The following is a 23,591-nucleotide window of genomic DNA, read 5'->3' as shown; positions in this document are numbered from 1 at the left end:
TGAAGAAATCGGACTCAAATATGGATGCCAGAAAGCCGTTACACAGACAGTCACCAGAAACCTTTTTTGAAAAGACTGATAATGCCACAGAAAACTTGTTCTTTGAAAATAACCCTTTAACTTTTCAACTAGATTCTAGCCTCATGAAAAATTTGTCTGGAATTGGTAAAGTGATCTGCATGACATATACTCCGAAAAAAGGCAAAACCTCTGACGTGACCAACCATTCTCGTTTGTTGTTCAGTTACACTCAACAAGCAAAAAACCAAGTCAAAAAACTATTGCCAAATGTACATCAGATCACCCCCTTTCATTTTTCTACTCCTTCACCTGATGATATTGTTAAAGAAAGACAAAGGGCAGCATTTAGATAGTAACATTTTGCTGTTGGTAGTATATAAATTACTATCAATTAAAACTGTGTAAGATATTCATTGGTTTGAAATGAACAACAAAATAAAATCCTCATGGCAGCTAAAATCTATAAGGTCTACAATATTGCATTGAGATTTTGGTACTACAATGTACGTAGTAATATTTTTGAATTTCCAGGTACATTGTTTGTAATGTACAATTGAAAAGTTGTGTATTTTTTAATGGCTTCAGTTGAGATCACATGTTACGATTTTTATTGTCAGTCACCTTCCACCATTGTCTGTCATCTGTCCACAATTGCTCAGGAAAACTGTACAGGTCCGAGTTCTTCAGAAACATTTTTAAATGTGTGGAAATTATTCATTGTGTCATAAGGAAAACCTCTATTGAAATTCAGAGTCGAGCGATTGCAAATATCAGACTTATCCACTCATTTACTTTTAAGTTCATGAAATCTTGTGACTATGATACAGGACATAATTCTCTATCAAGTTCGGCATTCTGCGACATTCCTTTTGTAATTATCTCCTTTTCCAAGAGAACCTTGTGAACAAGATAAATGCTACAGTTTTTAAGAAACTTGGTGTGTAGAATTTGCATCATGAGATGGCAAACCCCATTGATTTTCAGCTTTCTGCGAATGTCCGTTTTGAGTTATGCCCTTTTCTGAAAATCTTGTGAATGCGATAGAGGTTGCTGTTTGTAACAGATTTTGTTCAAATTTGGTGTAAAGCATTACGACTGTATGTGAGCTTATTGTTTTCCAGCTGGAGGATGAATCCTATTGATTGTTAAATTTGATGTGAAACATTGGAATCAAAGAGAATAAACCCTGTTGAATTTCAGCATTCCTCGACTTTCTGTTCCAAAGATACTATGTGTCGGCGAAAATGATATAGAGATCCGATTTCTTGAAGGCATGCTTATCAAATTTGGTCAACCAAGTTTTCCTTTCGGATAAGCTGTTGTCTATGGCTATCATTTTTTTTTAGTCATAAATAAATACTATGTTTATATATTTTGATAATTAATAAAATTATATATCTAGGTTAAATTTTTGAATTAAAATATTTTCCTTACTATTTTCGGATCATTAATTACAAGTCACACAAGGTCCATGCATCTTTGATTGTTGCTGTTTCAGAATAAGTCAAGCAAAATTATGTCCCTGACATGAATTTGCAGATGTGCACAAAATTAAATCCCTTGTCGAGTAATTGTTTTCTTGAATTAAACAAGCTAACCTTTAATCTTACCCTGACAAAGGTATTTCAGTTTGTAGGTATGTTATAGGATATAAAATAACCTAATCCTGAATCCTGGTATTAAGCTTGTTTTACAGATCATGCTGACAATTATAACACTTAAAGGTTTATACATGGACTTCATTCTCTTCATGCAATGAAGATATGTTCTTTCTGTCTAAAGAGATCTCTTCTTTCAGACCCAAGAACGACAATTATTTACTTTTAGATAAATCATTACTTCAGGAATTGAAAGAATGACTATTGACGAAGAATTTGTTTGCAATGTGGCACATCCCCACAAATAACATAGTATTTAACAACTTTAGATGTGGATCACTGAATGACCTTCCTATATGCATGTACTTGAATGTAGACCAAGATTGATTACTAGAACAAAACAATACGGCCATAAATCCATCACCTGTTCTTAAAGAAATAACATTGATTTCTGAAACACCAGTGAATCATTTTACATCCTGCTGTTAAACTTTTAATACCTAATTTACACCTGCATACCAAAAAGGACTTATTCAGTGACAACAAATTCAAAGAAGTACCAGTACTCCTTCATAAAATGAGCTACAACTTTTAAAAACACTGTTGCGGTGACATGTTTCTGTATGACTGCATTGTCCAAATGGAATAAACTCTTATAGGAATTTACAAAAGCCGATTATGTGTCATTTATCAACTCCCAAATAAATTGCATACCTTTTTATCCTTGAATAAATTATATATTAGCATTTTAAATGGGCTGACTATATAAATCAATTATTATTCAGAATATTTTTCCAGAATTTGATTGTTAATGTTTTTTTTAAAAAATTCTCATTGAAAGAGTAGCAGCCTATTCTTTTTGTGATAGAATTGGTTAAACAGATTCCAAATACAATCACAAAATTAATCAAAACTAGCTGTTACATTGCTCCTGTTTGCTCGCTACACTTTATTATTTTTTTTAGTGTTTACCGAGATTCTATCCGGGTTATCACCCATATTGTTAACATTTTTTTATGTTCTAACTGATGACGTCAACTGGCAGATGACCACTGTCAAGATAGATCACTTTATTTCTTTTACATCTTTCTTGTAAATTATTTTTATTTTCATTGGACGCTTACGACTGGCTCCCAGATCCATTCCCTTGATTTGATATTTGTTTTATTTCTTGCATTGTCCATGGTTTGTCTTGTCGGTTTGTTTTGTGTGTAGTGCGGTCCTCCAGAATTTTATTAAAGAATTGTAATTGGAATCTGTTTAACAAATTATGTACACTGTATGGATGCTGGGATTGTCCTTTAAGCATAAGTAAAAAGTAAGGTAAATTAAATTATGGTAGAATTATAACTATTAAGGAAATGGTAAGTATACTACGATATATCTTTTACTACTTAAACTACATTAAACCTGTTAGAACAAACATATATTTAAAAAAATATGTTTTGATTTACTGGTTACTGTGAATTTACATTAAATGGTTCATATGTACCTATTTTCAAAATATAGCGAAAGGAAAGGATGTCGGAAGTCTGGAAATAATGTACATCCAGTACAAAGTTGAAAATATCTGAACAACCTAAATTGTGTTTTCTTTTAGTTGTATACAGATTATCAAACTGAAAATGACTCAGTTGTAAAATATTTTAATAGGCAACATAGATTTTGAATACCGTATTCTTTATATTTCAGAGGCTAGTGCCAGTGGTATTATTAAACCAACAGTTATTCTAAAGAATCCCCCTAATGCTAATGTGACCAAACAAATAGATGGCAATGTTAGTCAGATTAAAAATTTGACTGTGATTCCAAAAAAGGAGCCTATTGTAGGTTTTAATCCTGTAGTTTCGGACAGTAAAGATAGTTTAGTTCCTGATAATTCTAGTGTCTCATTAACTTCTAAAAGTAGTGAATCTTTAAATGGTGCCACAGACAGTGTATCAGGAGATTCTTTAGTTTCTAATTCTAATGCTTTATTAACGCCTAAACGTGTGGCAAGTGATTACAGACCTCCATTACCTAAATCTAGTTCTAAGTAAGTTTACTTTTCACATATCTTTATTTACTGAAATAAAGTGACATGAACAAAATTCTTAATGCTATATGAATATTCATTTCCTTAAGAGCAGCATTATTAATGTATTTAATAATAAAGAAACATTGTTAATAATTTGTTTATAAATAATCAAGTGCTTATTATATTAAAGATGCATTATGTAAGAGCTAAATCTGCTTTTTGTAGGTTTTTATTTTGGCCTCAACAGTTATTTAAACTATTATTTAGACATTTATTCATATGACAAGCCCAAATAATCAACTCTCTAGAACATGGTCACCATTTAATGAATTAATTTAAAAATGGCAAAGTGAATCTAATAGTAAGTGCAGGGGGACTGCACCACTGCGCTGTACAGTCTCGGGCCTGTAGTGACACAAACTTCACTCAAATTTGAAAACAATCAGGAATATAACCCAGAGAAACCATTGTGTAATGCCAGCATGAGTCATGATCTGCTGTATGTTACAAGAAATATGAATGTAAGCACATTGAAGTAAAATTTAACTATACAAGTAACCACATCGGTGAAATGTATAAAAAAAAACAGGTAGTCTAAAACTAAATGCTCTAAGTCAATTAAGAAACGTTTTAGTATTCAATAGAATCGAGGCATATTGAATACAGTTAGGGCACATGTTCCATCCATCACAAAAACAGAGCAAAAAATAAACAATACTGAATACAGAGAAGCAATTGAGAAAATGTAGACTGTCTCGAAAGACAGCTGACTGAATGACGTGACAAAAAAAAAGGCGTTAGGTTGCCAATGATGTAAAAATTTAGAATGTGACAAAACACCACAATAAAAAAGGGCGACAATCCAGATAAATTAACGCCAAAAGGTTAATAAACTATCAATTTAGTAACTAATTGGAATTATTAAGTTATGCAATTGCACAAAATATAATATGTAATACCCCACACAAGAAATGCAAAACAGGTATGCTGAAGAAATCGTACTATGTAAGTGTATTTATAAAGGCATAAAATAAGGGCGATAATCCAGATAGGATTAGGTAACTACAGAAAATTTAAAATAAATATTAAATTGGATCATTATTCAATATGTAGTCGGTTATATACTTATAAGAAATGTCTAACTTGGTATGTTGAAATGGAAGTTTCGAAATTTCTTTTAAAATGCGTAATTATGTACCACCTTTGGCAGTGTACTTAAAATAAAGAGATTTTATTCGGGAAAGAAATAGTTCTTTATCGTTACATATTGTCAAAAATCGTAATGCCTGTGAATAGAAAACACTATATAGCGTGGTATCTGGTATGTTACCATAAATTGATAAGTATTTTACTACTTCAAATCAAATTTGTCCGTTTTGTCAAAAATTCGATATTAGTTTTATTGTTAATTATATTAAAGTCCTGGTCAAGACAGACGCATTTATAGTGCCGGAATTTTCCTTTTTTAATATTAGTTCTGGGGGATATATTTCACTTTTATATTTTTTGAAATTTCCGTTATCATTGATGGGTGTTATGTCATCAATGTATCGGAAGGTATAGTTTAGACTTTTAGCTACTTTGTAATCTGTTTTTCGTTTATGATCCTGAAAGTAGAATTCATATTTACCGGTATATAAATGTGCATTTGCCATAAATGGGGCGGTATCAGTTCCCATTGGTAAACCAATAGTTTGCTGTATTATCTGATCCCCAACCTCAAATATGGCATTGTCAATGAGTAAATGTATGATGTTTTGAAACTTTTCTTTATCAAAAACTATAGTGTTGCCATTACGACGTTTTATAATCCATTTATTTTTATCAATTATGAAAAAACTATTAATTCCAGTATAGCTATGACGTGTTCTGCACCAAATGGCATGTTGGTTTTGGCATAATTTAAGTCCTTTGGTAATAGTTTTAGCTAAAGATTTTGTTTCGCAGATACTGGAGGATATTATATATCTGAATTTTACTGGGTTTTTATGGAATTTAGGTATAGAATAAATGTAAGGTAGTGCATCTATTTTGACAATGTCTTTAATATCATTGCTCCTGTTGAAAGTATATTGATTATGTAAAATATCTAGTTTAGTTAAATCCGTAATGCATTTATAAGTGTCATTTTTGTTATTGGGCCAAAGTCCAATTAGATAGTATTTTTTACAGGTAAAAGCAATATTGTTGCTAGCCTTATCGACAGGCATTAAAACAAATCTCTCTTGAAGAGTACTGAGTAGCAAAACATTCAACTGCAGATGTGTTATTTAGGACCTCGGGTGGGGGGGGGGGCATCTTGGGTTTGGTTTTATATATTTGATTCTCTTTGACAAGAGATCAAACACAGTGTTTTTCCATTCTCCAAAAGATTCTAAAGGTGCACAAAATTTATCAGACCAAGCTGCTATAGTCTATACATTTCCTGATTTGAGATTATTATGTAACTTTTTGAAATTAGTTTTACTTGGTTGTTCTCGAAATTGTGGTCCAAAGAGGAAAAGGTTTTTTAGATTTTTATCTTCAACAATATCGAAGTTTCCCGTCAGTATATGATCATGAAACTTGTCTTTAAAAAGAGAGTTGGCGCATTCACATGTGGTATTATCGTAATTGTCAATAAATTCTTGTACGTTAAGGTTTTCAATAGTGTCATGGTAGTTAAATATTTTATTACGAATTGTAGGTAAAAAATTTGTATACGACTGTAGGTGAAATTTTAGGAATAGTATCTGGTATGGATTTAATTACTGATTGGTCTCTAAAGATTCTATTTAATCCAATTTCTTGTATATGTTTATCTGTAAAAAGGATTTTACACAAAACATTAGGTTTTTTCTTACGCACTTTATGAGGTTGTATTGAATGCTTAGGTGAAAATTTACTATTTATCAAATCGGTTATAATAACAACATAATACTGAGGAAGAAAACGTTCATTAAGTTGATTAGAATAGATGATATCCTGTATGAGGACACCAAGTTTCTTAGCTGTTGATTTTTTCAAAGTGTGTACAATTTGTATGGCTAAGTTGAGTACACAAGCTGCACAGGACAATTTATCAGAAGTATGGCATTGCCATACAGAATACAATTCATTCAAAATAATTTCCAGGTCTGTTTGAAATTTCGATTTTTTTATAGAACATTTTTTTATTTTGAAAATTAACAAGTATACAATAATAAACAATCTATGCCACATCTTGTCAAAACTTCAAACTTCTCTCAGAATAAAGTAATTTGAATGAAATTTCCATTTTGCATTATCTATTTTTGAACCATTATAGCAATAATGGTCAACTCTTTATCTAAATCTTACATAATGCATCAAATTTACCTTATGACCTTTAAAGTTAGTAGGTCAACATGTCTGAATACAAATGCAATTATTGTTCTTGATTAGTATGATATTTGGTATAATGACATACCTATAAAATGGAAAAGTCCATCATAATGGAATTTTTGCATTATCCCTCTTCGATTATGTGTTTCATTTTTGTTTCATTTTCCAGATCTAAACCGAAGTTTAATGTAATGGATGAATATAAAAAACGAAAAGGAGAAAAAGAACTAATAAATATGGTTGTGATAGGTAACATATTTATATTTATATTAATATTCATAATGATTATGGCCTTTGATCAATTTGAAAAGGGGGGTTGGATGGACGAATGGTTAGCGCGTGCGCGTTATGTCATAAGGTCTGTCATTGAGTTACTGGCCTGGATTTCGATTCCCCAGTTGTACGTGACAAGGAATAGGGTCGCCTGTCCAAGGGTTTTCTCTGGGTCCTCCGATTTCCTCCCACCGCTAAAGACCTGTACGCGCAAGCAAATTATTGAAATAAAATTGCACCATGTGTTAGTCCCGAAATGATCTAGTTTGTGTCGAGTGGACCTTAAACAAACCCTCTCTCTCTCTCTCCTCTCTCTCTCTCTAAATTTTCGTCCAATTGACTTGATATTTATTCGAAGTGTTTATGTTAATGAGACTAAGAAATTGATTGATTTTAGAGCTGATTACTTATGAATGTTTTGAATAATTAATTTCAGGACTATAAAGAAATAGAAACCAATCAAAGTTTAATTTTTCTGATAATTACTTTATGGGTTGTTACTCTTCATAGTGGTTTGTCAATGCCTCCACTACCTACAAAAGAATAGATATACAACAACTTTTGTGGAGTGCTTAATGACTTAGCTGCTGTGGGTTTATATTTTGTTGCCTGGCAAACCCTTTTTTGTTATTAATCAAGTACCGGTAGGAGTTAATGCTTGAGAAGTTGATCTATCTCGTGATAGGTGCTCCTGTGGTAAGCCAGAGATTGGTGTTACCCTTGATTTGGACATGGTCAAAACTAGTATGTCCATACACATCTGTTGCACATCCCACTTAAGTTTCTAAATTTGAGAAAAGTCATGTACAATAAAGTGCTTTATAAATTATTCTTTCAGGCCATGTAGATGCTGGTAAAAGTACTTTAATGGGTCATTTACTGTTTCAACTAGGCTTTGTTAATAAAAGAACAATGCATAAATATGAACAAGAATCTAAAAAAGTAGGAAAAGGATCGTTTGTTTACGCTTGGGTGTTAGATGAAACAGAAGAAGAAAGGTAAAATGGATAGAAAACGTTGAGAGAATACTCTTCGAAACCTCTCCCAAATAATTAGTAATTGTTCTTCCATAAGTTACAAAATGCCTCTAAAGGATTAAAATGGAAGTTGAAATCTATTTATATAGCTTTGAAAATTTGACAAACTAAACAAAAGAAAGTAAATACCAAAGGAGCTACTGTATAAAATAACCTTAAATTGTCATGTGAGAAATGTTAATATAATATTGTGATCTTTCAGATCACGAGGTGTAACTATGGATGTAGCTCAAACAAGATTTGAAACCCCGAAAAAAATAGTCACCTTGCTTGATGCTCCTGGACATAAAGATTTTATACCTAATATGATAACAGGTCGGTCGATTATTTATAGTGTTACCTTTTGCATTAATTTGGTTGTTTAAGGAACCCTTTATGGAATAAATTGGAATTCTGTTGTATAGTGTTGTCATATCATATTTCTGAATAATTCCAACTCAAGCCACTTTAATGTAGAAGATGATTTAATGCCCCCTTTTTATCAAAGTATTGTTATTGTGAATAATTTAATTCTTGTTTGTTTTATTAGGTGCTGCTCAGGCTGATGTAGCTGTATTAGTAATTAATGCTACAAGAGGAGAGTTTGAAACAGGTTTTGATACCGGTGGACAAACTAGAGAACATGCTTTATTATCTAGATCACTAGGTAAACAATTACATATAAGTCATATTAATACTTTCTTTAATTGATACTGGATCTTTAGTTGCATTCTCCATTATCCAGGACAAATGGGTGTGGAAAGGGTTGTGTCAGAAGTAATCTGGCTGGTGTTGAGTGGACAATAAACCAGACCTGTCAACCCCTCAGAGCTGAAATGCAGTAGGGTAGTGTAAAAAATGCAGTAGAAACCATGATTTGGCAGTAGATTTCCAAAAACGCGTAAATTCGCACTTCCAAGGGTAATTAATTTAGAAATGATACGCTGAACTGCAGGCCCAACAATACAAAAATTGCATTAAACGGGTAAGAGATAAAATATACACAAGCAATGGTACCATATCTAAAATTATTTATGTAATTAAAGCAAAATTGAATATGTAGTCTACAGAAAGAAATAATTATTAACGTAAAAAATAATTAAAATTACCAGTACCACTTTTCTTTTGTTTAACTTAGCATGATTTTAAAAAATATCCTTGTGACGTGTTCCCCATTCCGAGAGTTTTTGTCAATATTATTTCATGTAAGATAATTGGTGTGCTTATTAGATTCTATAGTATTTCTACATTAGGAGTGGGGGGTTGGATGGCTGAATGGTTAGCGTGTGCACACTGTATCACGCTGAGTCAACTGGTGTGGTTTCGAATCCCCGGTTGTACGTGACAAGGAGTAGGGTCGCCTGTCCAACCACATGGGTTTTCTCCGGGTCCTCCGGTTTCCTCCCACTGCTAAAGACCCCTACGCGCAAGTGAATTATTGAAATAAAATTTAAAACCACATGTTAGTCCCAAAATGACCTAGTTTGTGTCGAGTGGACGTTAAACTCCATTTCTCTCTCTCTCTCTCTCTCTCTCTCTCTCTCTCTACATTAGGAATAGAGGGGGGTGGGGGAGGGCGTAAAAAATTAATTTTGCATAACGACTAAATATTGGTATCAACCCCCATGGCGATTATCCTCTCAATGTACGGAATTTTTTTCTCCTGTGATTGTGTAAATCTGCTTTTACATTTATTTGAGAGTGTTCCATGTAAGTCAGAATCGGCGAGACGTATTCCCATCTTGAAATTAAATTTCCAGGTTGTGTTGCATTAGAAGTATTGTATTAGATGCTGTACGTACAAGCACAAACGAAAATGTCAGCCATTGCTGCCGTAAATTGGTCGCTATTTGTTTAGTTTATCGCTATGCATTTTAAGAGTATTTGGAATACGTGAAGTTTACTCTAAAATAGATTGAAAAGAATTTGAGAACAAATCTCTTAGCTAAATTACACCTTACAATATCTCAAATCGATGCTGATAACCCAAAGTCGCGATCTTTATTGTTTACATGCAAAGAGTTGCTTCCCTTAGTTCCATAGTTTTGGCGAGAAAATTAAAAAAAAACTCTTTGTTTGAAAATGCGGTAGAAATCTATTACCGCGCAGTAGAGCAGTACATGAGGCCTTTTCGTGGCACTTTACCGCGTGATGCGGTAGGGTTGACAGGTCTGCAATAAACCCCATTTTGCCCTCACCCTACACCTGACAAAAAGTGATATCTAACCTTGTGCACATTGTGAAACGATTTCATAAATGACCTTGTTGTGTTTAGGAGACATTAAAAAGTATTTCTCTCCTTGATTTAAATGGAACAATGCTCTGTTAAAGAATTAATTTTTTGGTTCTGAAATAAATCTCTGTGTCTTAAAATGTTCTTAATATATTTAATGTATATTTGTATTATTTATGTAGGTGTTTCTCAGATAATAGTGGCTGTTAATAAAATGGATACTGTAGACTGGAGTCAAGAAAGATATAAACATATAATAAATACTATTGGACAGTTTTTAAAACAAGCTGGTTTCCGGGATAAAGATGTTTCCTTTATACCGTGTAGTGGTCTTGTTGGTATTAATTTAGCAAAGACAATAGATGAACCTAAATTATCATCATGGTATGATGGTCCAACATTAATATCTCAGATAGGTAGGTTCTTTATATTCACTCACTTTATGGAACACAATAAATCTGTTTCTAAAGCTAAAATGTTCATAAAGTGACTAATTTTGTAAGTAGTTTTGTATGTATTAAAGTGAATTGTTTTATGTATTAAAGTGAATTGTTTTATGTATTAAAGTGATTGTTTTGTAGCTATTAAAGTGAATAGGAATAAACTATTGCCTAATCCAATGTGGACTTATTTATACTAATGTGTATTTTTTTTTTTTAATTTCAGATCAGTTTAAATGTCTAGATCGTCCCATTGATAAACCATTTAGATTAAATGTTGCAGATATATTTAAAAGTGTTAGTGGTGGTTTCACCGTGTCTGGACGTGTTTGTGCAGGACATGTACAGGCTGGGGACAGAGTACTAGTTTTACCACATGGTTCACTAGCTAATGTTAAATGTAAGTTTACTATGATACACTGTTTCATCACATAATGTTTAAAGTAACTAGAATTATAGCGGGAGGAAGTTTGACTGGTCCTCTGTTGATTTTTGCAGGTGATTTTGGTATGTTCAGAATATGTGACATTGACTTTTTATTTCATACATTTCAGTTGTTTTAATAGATGAAGGTCCTACTAATGTAGCCTTTGCTGGTGATCATGTTACTCTATCTTTAATTGGTGTAGAAATGGCTCATGTTAATATTGGTATGTGTCCTTTTTCTTTTACATTGAATTAAATGACTAGTATGTGACTCAGTTCCTCTCATCTAAAGCACTGATATGTCATCTTTGAATCTGAAAATTTGCATGACAGGCTCATCAGTTTTCAGTGCGTTACCTGGTTGTTGTATATTACAAATTTAACATAGATACAATATACATGATATTATATGGAGATATTGATTTGATAAAAGATACATTATGGGAGATAAGATAAAGAGATGGCAGTTCTTGCTATAATAGTTAAAAACTAGATAGTGTAAAGGTAATTTGCTGAAAATTTCAGTCAAATTGATCCACTATGAGCCGAGAAAGAAGCGGGTGAAATTTTTGCATAGTCTCGGGCATCATTACTAAAATCATTAATATAAACAGCATAGTCTCGATTATCCACTTTTATTGATTTAATTATCAATAGCCGAAAGCGGCATATAGGAATCTAATCCAGCCAACATCGGAGGCTAACCTTGACATCGAGAGTTTATTATGGTCTGGATAAGTTAATTAATGTCTAATTGATAATTTAGATAACATTTCAGGCCTAAAGAAAGACTTGTAATAAGCAGATTTTGCTCTTGCATAATGCATGTTTAAGTTATTTACATATGAATGAGTAATCTGGTTTCCTCCACCGCTAAAGAATCCTGTGGATGTGAAATTCATTATTGTTGTCAACTAAGTTTCTTATCTGTGATATAAGATTAAAACAATTTAATATTAATTATAAATAATAATTTGTTGTATTGTAGGCAGTATGCTGTGTGATCCTCTTACACCATCCAAATGTGCTACAAAAATTTCAGCAAAAATTGTGATTTTTAACCTTGAGGTCCCAATTACGCGTGGATATCCAGTAAGTTTCTTGTAAACTCTTAACAGTCTTTATATGAACAAAATCTTGTACTCATCATAAAAAAATCTTACACTAAAAGACATGTTGTATTTATCTTGAAGCTGTCAGTGCTGCAGGATAGAGGGTCAGGCAAGGAAAAGCGTCTAACCATTCAGATTAAAGTCATGTGTATACCAATGGAAGCATGTCAAAGATCACACCCAATATTTTCATTTTTTTCCCATGTCAGTGAAAGAAACACTGTATTATGTGATTTCAGAGGTCAGAGTGCACATATATACTCTTCAAAAAAAAAGTAGGGGATATTGAAATGCAAATACCTATGCAGGTTGTGATATGATAAATAGTCACAGACACTTGACATGGTTTGAGAGTATGTTCACAGATGAAGAACTTATCGCCCCAACAGAACCACTGAGCTGCATGTGTGGCATGCAATAGCGCCATACACGTGGGAGGGGTTCATTGTCAAATTTGACACTTCAAGGAAGGGTTGATGAAAACTGCCGCTAGCTGGTTTATCCTATCTATATTTGCTTTCCTATCGGTTCTTGCATAAGATTTACTGTTAGCGTATCTTTGCTTTAGTGTGTTACATTTAATTTGATCGGGAGACGTGTTCGTCGACGTCAACTTCAACCTACAACACTGCGAGAATTGGCCGTGGCACTGCAAGAGGAGTGGGTCAGATTGCCCTAAATCGTGATTGGACCGTTGATTAAGAGCATGCCACGACAAATTGCTGAATGTCTGAGGATTGGTGGAGCAATTACTCATTATTAAGACAAAAATCAAAAACGTCCATTTTCACTATTGACAGTGTATCTCTTTGCGAGTGATGAACTGTTTATGTTCACGTGTAGGCAATTGGCCTATTATTAACATATACTGGTTACCTCTAATAAAAACAGCAGTGCATTTCCGCAGTTTTGTATTGTTTCTGAATATCCCCTACTTTTTTTGAAGAGTATATTACTAAAAGTATCTCTTCATATACTTTTGATTTATTTCTTTATTTATCAGGTTGTGTTCCACTATCAGTCTATAAATGAACCCGCCATAATAAAAAAGTTGGTTAGCCATTTAAATAAAAGTACTGGAGAAGTCATAAAAAATAAACCGAAGTAAGTAAAATAATTTATTTTTGTACTCCTATATATTTCTTGCGATATATGTGCCAGGGCCCGATTAAGATAGCAATGGCCCTGTAGCATAATGTCATAAAGGGGACCTAAATTTAAAAATACACATAAATAGTTAAAATACTTAATTGTGTATGCAAATACCTACATAATTTAGTTATGCGTTGTATATGTATAGGATATTAACCTACCCGAGGTTGATATGATAGAGAACATATGTGTGAAGCCCAAGTGTTCTCTATCATATCAATCCGAGAGAGAGAAGGTTTATATCCGACATATACAACGTCATAGTTTTAATCATCCTTAAATTAAATGGACTCTACCATTAAAAGTCAACAATGATTGGATAATTGCTCGATAGTAAATATAGGTTCAATTGAATTGAAAGCAAACACAAAATGGATAGTAATACGTTATCAGACGAATAATCAATTCGTTTAAGCCAACAGATTGACAGTGGAAAAGATGTGAATGCAAATTCCGACAAGGATCTACTAGTTGCTAGCCAAAGGCTGAAGAAAATTTGGATCAAAAGGCAATCTTTTCTGATAATACTGACATTGAACCGTGAAGGTTTTCGGTATGTTCTGAGAAGGATTTTGACCGAGTGTTAAGTGGACTGTACCCAAAAATACTTTACCAAGGAACTCTTGGGCTATAAATACTTTCAAGTCTTGGAGTGTGTGGAGATTTAATCGAAATGTGGACGAAAAGAAAACCGATCTAAATATGCTGATAAGTACTCCGTCTATTTCGGTGCTGAATGCTACAAACTGTACCATAAAAAATTTTAATTGTCAAAAGAATAAAAATTTATTTCTGTGTTCTTTGTATTATTTCAACGTGGGGGGTTGGATGGCTGAATGGTTAGCATGTACGGGCTGTATCATAAAGTCTGTCATTGGGTCAACTGGCAGGGTTTCGATTCCCTGGTTGTACGTGACAAGCCGTAGGGTCGCCTGTCTAACCTCGTGGGTTTTCTCTGGGTCCTCCGGTTTCCTCCCACTGCTAAAGACCCCTACGCGCAAGCGAATTATGGAAATAAAATTGAACCATATGTTAGTCCCGAAATGACCTAGTTTGTGTCGAGTGGACGTTAAACCCCATATATCAACCTGAGATGACGTCATGACAGATTGATATGAACCGAATATATCAACCTATGATGACGTCATGACAGGTAAATATGAGATATAACTGCTATACACATCAAAGAAAAAACTACCGCCAGTTGTATGTGTGTGTATCAGTGATGGGATTTCAAAAATTTTCTTGTCAGACATTTTTTCTTGAAAATAAAGGGGCATAACTCTTATCGTTATTTAAGCAGGCGTTTTCAAACCACAATTAAGAAGCATGTGTCAACAAAATATTCAAATTCATATGTAATTTAAAATGGGTGCACCTCGTTATTTTTCATGTTTAATTCCTGTACGGTATTCAAACTTATGTCAATAATATTGCTACAAAATTATGTGACATCGTAATACCATAGAATGAAAGCGTGCCTACTATTGCTGATCCCTACCTGTTTCAAATTCATCCAAAATTAGGGTATTTTTTTGGTCATAAGTTGATACATTTTTCAGCAGAAGTCCGGCATTCGTGTTATACTCCATTTCGAGTTATAATATATACGAAAGGTTGTGGACCCTATAGAGGTCACATTTTTGATCCAATTTCAATGAAACTTGAAATACATCTTTATAACCCAAAGATATTGTTTCCTTTCGATATTAGTACATATCGGATCGTAACTTCCTGAATGAACAACAAATCACGTTTTTAGCTTGTGGTCCCTGTTGAGGTCACAATTTTTATCCGATTTAAAAAAAAAACGTTTGAATATATCACCATTACACACTAAGATCTTGGTTCCTTTTGATAATCGTGGATACCAGAACTTAACTTCCTGGATTATGGCCCTTGATTGTTTGAAAAATCGCATTTTGATATTTGCACATTTCAGACCATAACTTTCTGGATTATTGCCTCAGATTGTACAAAAAAGCGTGTTTTTAGCTTGTTCTCTATCCATCTCTTGCAAAATGTGGCCATATCCTGCCTGGCAGCCGCTGGTTGTTCTTAGCTGTTCTCTATCTATCTCTTGCAAAATGTGGGCATATCCTGCCTGGCAGCTGCTGGTTTGGAAAAAGTATGAAAATGTAGGTACACTATATCTCTGATAATAATAAAGATAAATGTCTCAATTTCGAACTGCTTATTCTTTAATGATAACCCTAAGACCAAGCAGATAGTTTTTCTCTATAATTTTTATAGTTTCTTGGAAAATGATGTTTAAAACATTTGCCTCACTACAATATTTTCTCTTTGGAGTAATATTTTGATAACTTTTGAAATATGAATGATAATTCAGATTGCTTTCTGTCTGATTCTGTGATCTATATTAGTCTATATACCCTGCAAATCTGGTGAAGATATCTTAATTAGTTACAGAGCTATAGCGTACTTACATTTTTCATAATTTTTCCCCCCAAAATGAGTTACCCTGGCAACAACTTTTTTTTAATGTTAATTTTCCCTTGTTTAATACATTTTCTAACTAATTGTACTATTTTCAATTCAATAGCTTTAACGTTTCAGAACAAAACTTTTCGGTTAGCCTCCCCCCTTAATCCGGCACTACCATTGTCCAAAAACTCATTAAACAGGGAAATCTGTCTCGAGTCAATTGATCTAGTTTCAATCCCAGGATTAGGGTCTAACCTTAAAGTTTTCCTCCAACCGCTAAAACCACCTATGCACTAGTAAATTATTGAAATGAAAGCGTACCAGATGTAATTCACAAAATAACCCAGTTCATTTATTGGACAATTAACCATATTTCTCATTATGGGGTGGTAATAAATGGAAGTGGTATCTGACTGGGATGTATTTCTAGCCTCAGTGGTGAATTTTTTCATGTTGAGATCATAGAAAAATCACACTGAGATAATAGTCCAGATCGACCAAATTATTTTTTTTAACATAAAAATGTGATTGACCATATTGCGTTTCACTTGTCAAGTAATTTGTTCTGTTTTAAATTGTAGATGTATTGGTAAAAATACTAGTGCTGTTGTAGAAATAGAGTTTGAAAGATCTACATGTGTAGAATTATATAAGGAATTTAAAGATTTAGGAAGATTTATGTTGAGAAATAATGGTCACACAATTGCGGCAGGTGTAGTTGAAGAGGTAATTTCTGTCTATTCTTACCCGTATGATAGAAATCTTCAGTACTGGTACTGGATTTGGAAGAATGTTGCTTCATTTCTCAATAAAAGATAAACCATCGTGTAATCCTTAGTGTTCGCAGGCCCTGTTGGGCGTTGTTGTTCTTCTTGGTGTTTAACGTCTGTTTCCACTGAGGGTGATATCGCAGACAAGTTGTCATATTTTCATTTTTATTAGCGCACCTGCAGTGGTCTCTCCTGTGTTAGGAAACCGGAGTAAACTCACGAGGTTCAGAAGTTGCCCCTATCTCCAAGCCACATACGCTTACACCAGGGATCAAAACCATGACCTCCATCCCAACCTCCCTGCTTGTATCGTCTGCTGTCCATCCAAGCAAATTACAAATCAATGCTTTGTTTGTATTCTAACTCTACAAATCAGTTGATATTTATGTATAAAAAGTGTTTTCATATTAACTTTTCATACTTTGAAGGAACTTTTAATTTGTTGGATAGGAAGTGAATATGAATACAAAATTTCATGAATAACAATTGTCTGATTTATAGTTTTAGAGCAGAAGCAAAATTTTTATTTGTAATGCATATGTTGGAGAGTGTAGTTATTATTGAAAGAACAGCTACAGCACACTCCACATCAGTACATAATCAACTCTATGTGAATTACTTTACTAGAGAACTTACTATACTATTCAAAAAAAGTAGGGGATATTTGATTTTGGGGGCATAATACTAAAATATGCAAATGACTACGAAAAAAGTCACTATAGAACCTAACAGAAGAAACATTTCCAGTTACATGTGACGCCCAAACGCACCAATAGCTACCGCATGGAATGCAGGTGATGCTTGGGATCATCATGGGGGTCCAACCCAAGATTTGCACGACTCTGACTTTGAATGTTACAGTCATTGTGGCATTGAATTCCAGGGTGGAAACATCAGTTTAATTGTTTTAGTGACCAGAAAACAAATTTTGATATGCGTCGGCTTACCCAAAATGAAAGGTTACGTGCCCTTGGCATGCTACAGATCGGCACAACACAGGCGGTTGTGGCGCGGACGATGAATGTTTCTCAGTCTGTCATAAGCAGGCTATGGTCCAGATACCGTGATACACAATCTGTACAGGACAGACCACGCTCAGGTCGACCAAGGGCGACAACTCAAGCCCAGGATCGATTTATCCGTACCTTGGCCTTGAGAAATCGTGTCATCACAGCAAATCAGATCAGCGCTCGTCTTCAAACAGACACTGGTGTGAGAGTGAGTGGCCAGACGATTCGGAATCGACTGCATAGGGGTCACCTTCGCGCCCGACGTCCTCGCGTGATCCCTTGTTTGAGAGATCATCACATTCAGGCAAGACGTCGTTGGTGTAGGGATCGTCAACACTGGGATAATCGACGCTGGAGCAATGTGATGTTTTCAGATGAGTCAAGGTTCACTGTTGATTTTTTGGACAGACGTAGGAGGGTGTGGCGTCGTCGAAACGAGCGCTTCCAAGACGTTAACGTCATCAGACATGATCGATTTGGGGGTGGTTCTGTTATGGTGTGGGGAGGCATCACTGTTGCTGGAAGAACGGCTTTACATGTTGTTGCAGGGCGTGTTACTGGCCAGAACTACCGGGACAACATCTTGGCAGTCCATGTTGTGCCGTTCGCACGACGTCATGGCCGCCGTTTCATCTTCCCGGATGACAACGCAAGATGTCACAGGGCCAGGATCGTTACAGGTTACCTCCAACAACAGAACATCACCACATTACCTTGGCCAGCACTGAGTCCCGACCTCTCCCCCATCGAGCATGTCTGGGACATGCTTGGACAGAGGTTACGTCAACGTCAACAACGTCCTGCCAATGTCCAAGAACTTGCTGCTGCGTTGCAACAGGAATGGGACAATCTGGACCAAAATGACCTTAGACGTCTCATTAGGAGTATGCCACGTCGGATCAATGCTTGTTTGGCAAACAGAGGAGGATTTACCCGTTACTGACTTGGTTGTGATGCTGTGGTAACTTTGCTGTTTGACCCCGGGTATCATTTTACCCTTATAATGGTCAGTCTGTGCCTTACTTAGTCTAAGGATCATTTGGAATAAATCGATGAATGTGAACTTCATTTCATTTTGTCATTTGTTTCTTTGTCAGTTTCATTAGGTGACTTTAATAACACTTAAAAATCAAATATCCCCTACTTTTTTTGAATAGTATATATTTAATTTTAGTCTCTTGCAATAATATGTTAACGTAATGAAGATGAATTCTTTGATATTTCAGATCTTACAGTCTAAAGCTAAAAGTGATGAATAAATGACAAATGAATATTACAATAATTATGTAAATTAAATTGGTTTGATTGTTTAAGCTATGCAAATTTATTTAAGATTGATATTGAATGAATTGTAATTCTTCTAAATACAATGTTTACTATTGTAATTAATTGATTTTACTTGAAGTAAATGAACTGCTATTTATTAGGATCTCATTATACAGATTTCTGGTTTTATTGTGTTATGGGATTTTTCTTGGTTTTATTTAAGTGTAAATTGTGCAGTAAAATGCATCTCAGCAGTGAATTAAATTAACAATAATGTTATATGATTAGAAACATTATTAACCCTCCAGGAGTCTATGTATTTCAGTTTGATGAGGTATGGAAAGAATTACTATTAAGTCAAAAATATTATCTACATGTCAGTGTAATATATAGGATACAATAAAATTATATCCAATACGATTTATACATTATTTTTTATACGCCAACAATTTCATGTGGATGTATATTGTGGTCGCCCCTGTGTGCCCACAATTTGTTTGTGGACACTCTACAGGTCACAATTTTTATACGCCCACATTGAAATGTGGTCGTATATTGTCGTAGCCTCAGTCGATCTGGCGTCCACAATTGCTTGTGGACGCTCTAGAGGCTAAAGTTAATATCCAATTGATTTTAAATTTATTCACAGTGTTTAAGGTCATGAGACAAAGAAGCCTATTGATTTTCAGTAATTTCAGATAATTACTGTCAGAGTTATGTCCCTTGATCACTTTGAAAATTCTTGTTGACACTCTAGAAGCCAAAGTTAATATCTGATTGACTTTAAATTGATACACAGTGTTTAAGGTCATGAGAAGAAAAATCCTATTGATTTTCAGCAATTTCCAATAATTACTGCCAGAGTTATGGCCCTTGATCACTTCAAAAAATCTTGTGAACGCTCTAGAGGCCAAAGTTAATATCCGATTGACTTTACATTTACACACAGTGTTTAAGGTCATGAAACGAAGGGGCCTATTGATTTTCAACGATTTCCGATAATTACTGCCAGAGTTATGGCCTTTGATCCCTTTGAAAAATCTTGTGGACGCTCTAGAGGCTAAAGTTTATATTGGGTTTATATTAATTTTATACGCAGTGTTTGAGGTCATGAGACGAAGGATCCTATTGATTTTCAACGATTTCCGATAATTACTGACAAATGATTTTCAATGAATTTTGATAACTTGAACAGCTAAATCCATGATATTAAATGTTTCATATACTAAACATTAGCATGGGGCAGAACTTTTTAAAAACCAAACAAATTCTAATGATTTTCTGATAATTACTTAATGAGTTGTTACTCTTAATCAGATTTTAGTGTATTATAAATGTTTCATTACCGAAAAAAGTAAAAATATGCGACAACTCTTGTTGACTGCCCGGACGATTTAGGTGCTGTGGGTCGTATGTTTCGTTGCCTGGCAACCTATCTTTATCTGGTTTTGATCTTGGTTTATTTCGATATTGGTATGTATCAGACCGAAACTTCATGGATTATGGCCCCTGATTGTACGAAAAATCACGTTTATAGCTTGTGGACACTCTAGAGGTCACAATTTTTATCCGATTTAGATGAAACTTGAAACTGTGTTTATAACCCAAAGATCTTGGTTCCTTTTGATATTCGCGCATATTGGACTGCAAATTCATGGATTATGGCCCCTGATTGTACGAAAAATCGTGTTTTTAGATTGTGGTCGCCCTAGAGGTCACAATATTTAAAAAAAACCACTCAAATATATTACTGTTGCAGCATAATGATGATTGATTTTGAATTTTGTGAAAATCAGACCGAAACTGCCCGACAAAAGAGTGTAAGAGTATGGTACAGATCACAATTTTGATGAAACTTTAAATTTATGTTTATGTCACGAAGATCTCGGATCTTTTCGATATTCACACAATGGGTCTGTAACTTCCTGGATTATGGCCCCTGATTGTACAAAAAAATCCTGATTTAGCTTGTGGACCCGCTATAAGTCACAATTTGAATTCAGTTTTTAAAACAGTTCAAACATATCACCGTTTGTTGTACAATAGCAGTTCATATAAAATGCTGTCTCCATTTTTGAAAATTACAAAAAAAGAAAGGCCCGAAAAGTGTGAAAATGGAATGAAATGGAGTTAAAAGTCGTGGGCTAATGAAGACGAGCAAAGTGTGGGAATCTGCCCACACACATCTATGTCTTGATAAATCCCTTATAAATCCATTTGACCAAAATCCCTTTTTTTCTGCTCACATTCTATGAATGTTGTTGTTGTAAAAGGCTTAGGTGTAAAACAATGCTGTTATAAAACCAATATCTTAGTAATTCATCAGTCTGAGTGTTGTGCAGCATTTCCATGTGGCCTCATGACGAAAATTGTTCCTTTTTGATGATATGTTAGCCATTTCATTTGAGGTTGTAGATGGATGGATTGCATAAATGCGGGAAATTACTGCAATAGAAATGCCAGCGACGATTTATGGTCGGTCTAGACCTATATTATCACCAAAAAGAAAAGACCCAGTCCGAAATCCGTGTCAAATTGGCCGCTGGTTTTGGCTTGTAAATTTCAATTTCTACCCAATTATCATAATATGATCGAGTTTGGTATCAAAATATATGTTTTCGGGGTAACTGAATCCATTTCCATACATACTTTTGTGATACGTGTTACCGCTGAGTCAATATTGGGAGTTATTCAAGATGGCAGACAGTTTTGGCGGGAAAGTTCGAATTTTACATAAGGATCAGTTTTGGTGTCAAAATATACGTTTTCGAGGAAGCTGAATCCATTTTTGTACATATTTTAGTGATTAAGTGATTCCCTGTGTCAATATAGGAAAAATTCCAATTAGGGATTTAGATTACCGATTTGGGAATGGAGGTTAAATACTCCTACTTAAAGCTAATACAATGACATTCATCAAGTATCAACTCGGGCACGGATCCAGGATTTTTTGCGGGGGGGGGTCTAGGTTGGATAATTGCTTAAATAATTGCGGTGAAGGCGCTAAACGTTGTAACGGGGGGTCTGGGGGCTCTCCCCTAGAAAAATTTGGTAAATTAGATTCAATTTGGTGCATTCTGATGTATTTCCAGAAGGTAAATTCCAAATCGCCAATAAAATCGCATAAAATGTCCTTAAAATGTTGATGGGGAATGCTCCCTTCACAGGTGAGGATTGATGATGAATTTAGTTTATTGTTAATCTCTAATTACCCGATTTTAAACACACGCAGCAATTGTTTTAAATGCGCGTATAAAAATGTCTTACGAATGACGACCTGTAGTAGGCCTACCTTCCACTGTTTCGCGGTAAGGGCATGTTCCAAGTTCACCTAAGACATTCTCTTCAGGTAATATTAATAATAATAATAATAATAATAAAACATAAGCGGTGAATATGTTATGTATCAAATTTTTAAAAAAATCTTATAAATTCCGCTGGCATATTTTTTTTTGTTTTTTTAAATTTGATAAAATAAATGACCAGGTTTTTTTTCTTATCAACGCTACGATAAAATTAAAAAGCAATCACAACAATATTCAACGTCAACAGGCGAATTTATGCTGTCAACATTTTTGGATTGCTAGAGCTGTATGTGACTATTTGTTTTTGCCCACAATGGAATGAAGTCATGACTCAACTCAGTGTATACAAACTCGCAATTTTTGGGTCAGATTCAGGCTTTTAGATTGAAGTTTCTCGGACCCTTCAAATATTCACGCCTGAATTGTTATCTCCGCTCATTATTGAACTTGGGGGGTTGGATGGCCAAATGGTTAGCACGCGGGCGCTGTATCATACAGTCGGTCATTGAATCAACTGGCGGGGTTTCGATTACCCGGTTGTACGTGACAAAGAGTAGGTCGCCTGTCCAACCTCGTGGGTTTTATCCGGGTCCTCCCACTGCTAAAGACCCCTATGCGCAAGCAAATTATTGAAATAAAATTGAACCATGTGTTAGTCCCGAAATGACCTAGTTTGTGTCAAGTGGATGTTAAACCCCATTTCTCTCTCTCTCTCATTATTGAACTTAGGCCAGGGATCTTAATCGGCTCATTGTCGGCATCCAATACCCGTTGCCTTTCCGTCATTTTCGGAATGGCGATAGGCAGTGCATTATCAAATAGTTCACTGCATATCGGGATCCATCTGTGTCGTATTATTTGAATCATTTTGTGAAATAAATTCGCTGCCTGCTTCAATAGGTTTGGTTATCCACATATTCTGATCTAGGGGAACCAGTTATTACCAAAATGAGAAAATGAGTCGAAAATGGAATCAGCTGCCTCCAATATGTATATTTTGACCCCAAATGTGGTCGTTTTGTAAAATTCGAATTTTCCCTCCAAAACTGGCTGCCATCTGGAGTTATTTCCCAATACTGACTCCGCGGTATAATTATTCACCAAAATGTGTATGGAAATGGATTCAGCTTCCCCGAAAGGATACATTTTGATACCAACAGGGCCG

The 23,591-nt window shown here is 34.6% G+C and overlaps 1 protein-coding gene across 1 annotated transcript in view; it reads left to right on the top strand.

Moving 5' to 3' along the window:
• The window catches only part of LOC126817528 (HBS1-like protein), a 28,449-nt gene extending 8,908 nt beyond the window's left edge, over window positions 1-19,541 (top strand). Inside the window, exons 6-17 of the mRNA XM_050544559.1 lie at window positions 3,312-3,654; window positions 7,148-7,227; window positions 8,090-8,249; window positions 8,491-8,603; window positions 8,818-8,934; window positions 10,683-10,916; window positions 11,167-11,340; window positions 11,495-11,590; window positions 12,355-12,458; window positions 13,482-13,582; window positions 16,657-16,801; window positions 19,082-19,541. Of these exons, the coding sequence (XP_050400516.1) occupies window positions 3,312-3,654; window positions 7,148-7,227; window positions 8,090-8,249; window positions 8,491-8,603; window positions 8,818-8,934; window positions 10,683-10,916; window positions 11,167-11,340; window positions 11,495-11,590; window positions 12,355-12,458; window positions 13,482-13,582; window positions 16,657-16,801; window positions 19,082-19,114 (1,700 nt within the window). The 3' untranslated portion in view covers window positions 19,115-19,541. The remainder of the gene's footprint in view (window positions 1-3,311; window positions 3,655-7,147; window positions 7,228-8,089; window positions 8,250-8,490; window positions 8,604-8,817; window positions 8,935-10,682; window positions 10,917-11,166; window positions 11,341-11,494; window positions 11,591-12,354; window positions 12,459-13,481; window positions 13,583-16,656; window positions 16,802-19,081) is intronic.
• Window positions 19,542-23,591: the final 4,050 nt, after the last annotated feature.

This window comes from Patella vulgata, chromosome 4 (assembly GCF_932274485.2).
Source record: "Patella vulgata chromosome 4, xgPatVulg1.2, whole genome shotgun sequence".
Taxonomy (NCBI): domain Eukaryota; kingdom Metazoa; phylum Mollusca; class Gastropoda; family Patellidae; genus Patella; species Patella vulgata.
The sequence above is the reverse complement of the archived record's forward strand: the minus strand, read 5'-3'. Positions and strand labels throughout refer to the sequence as shown.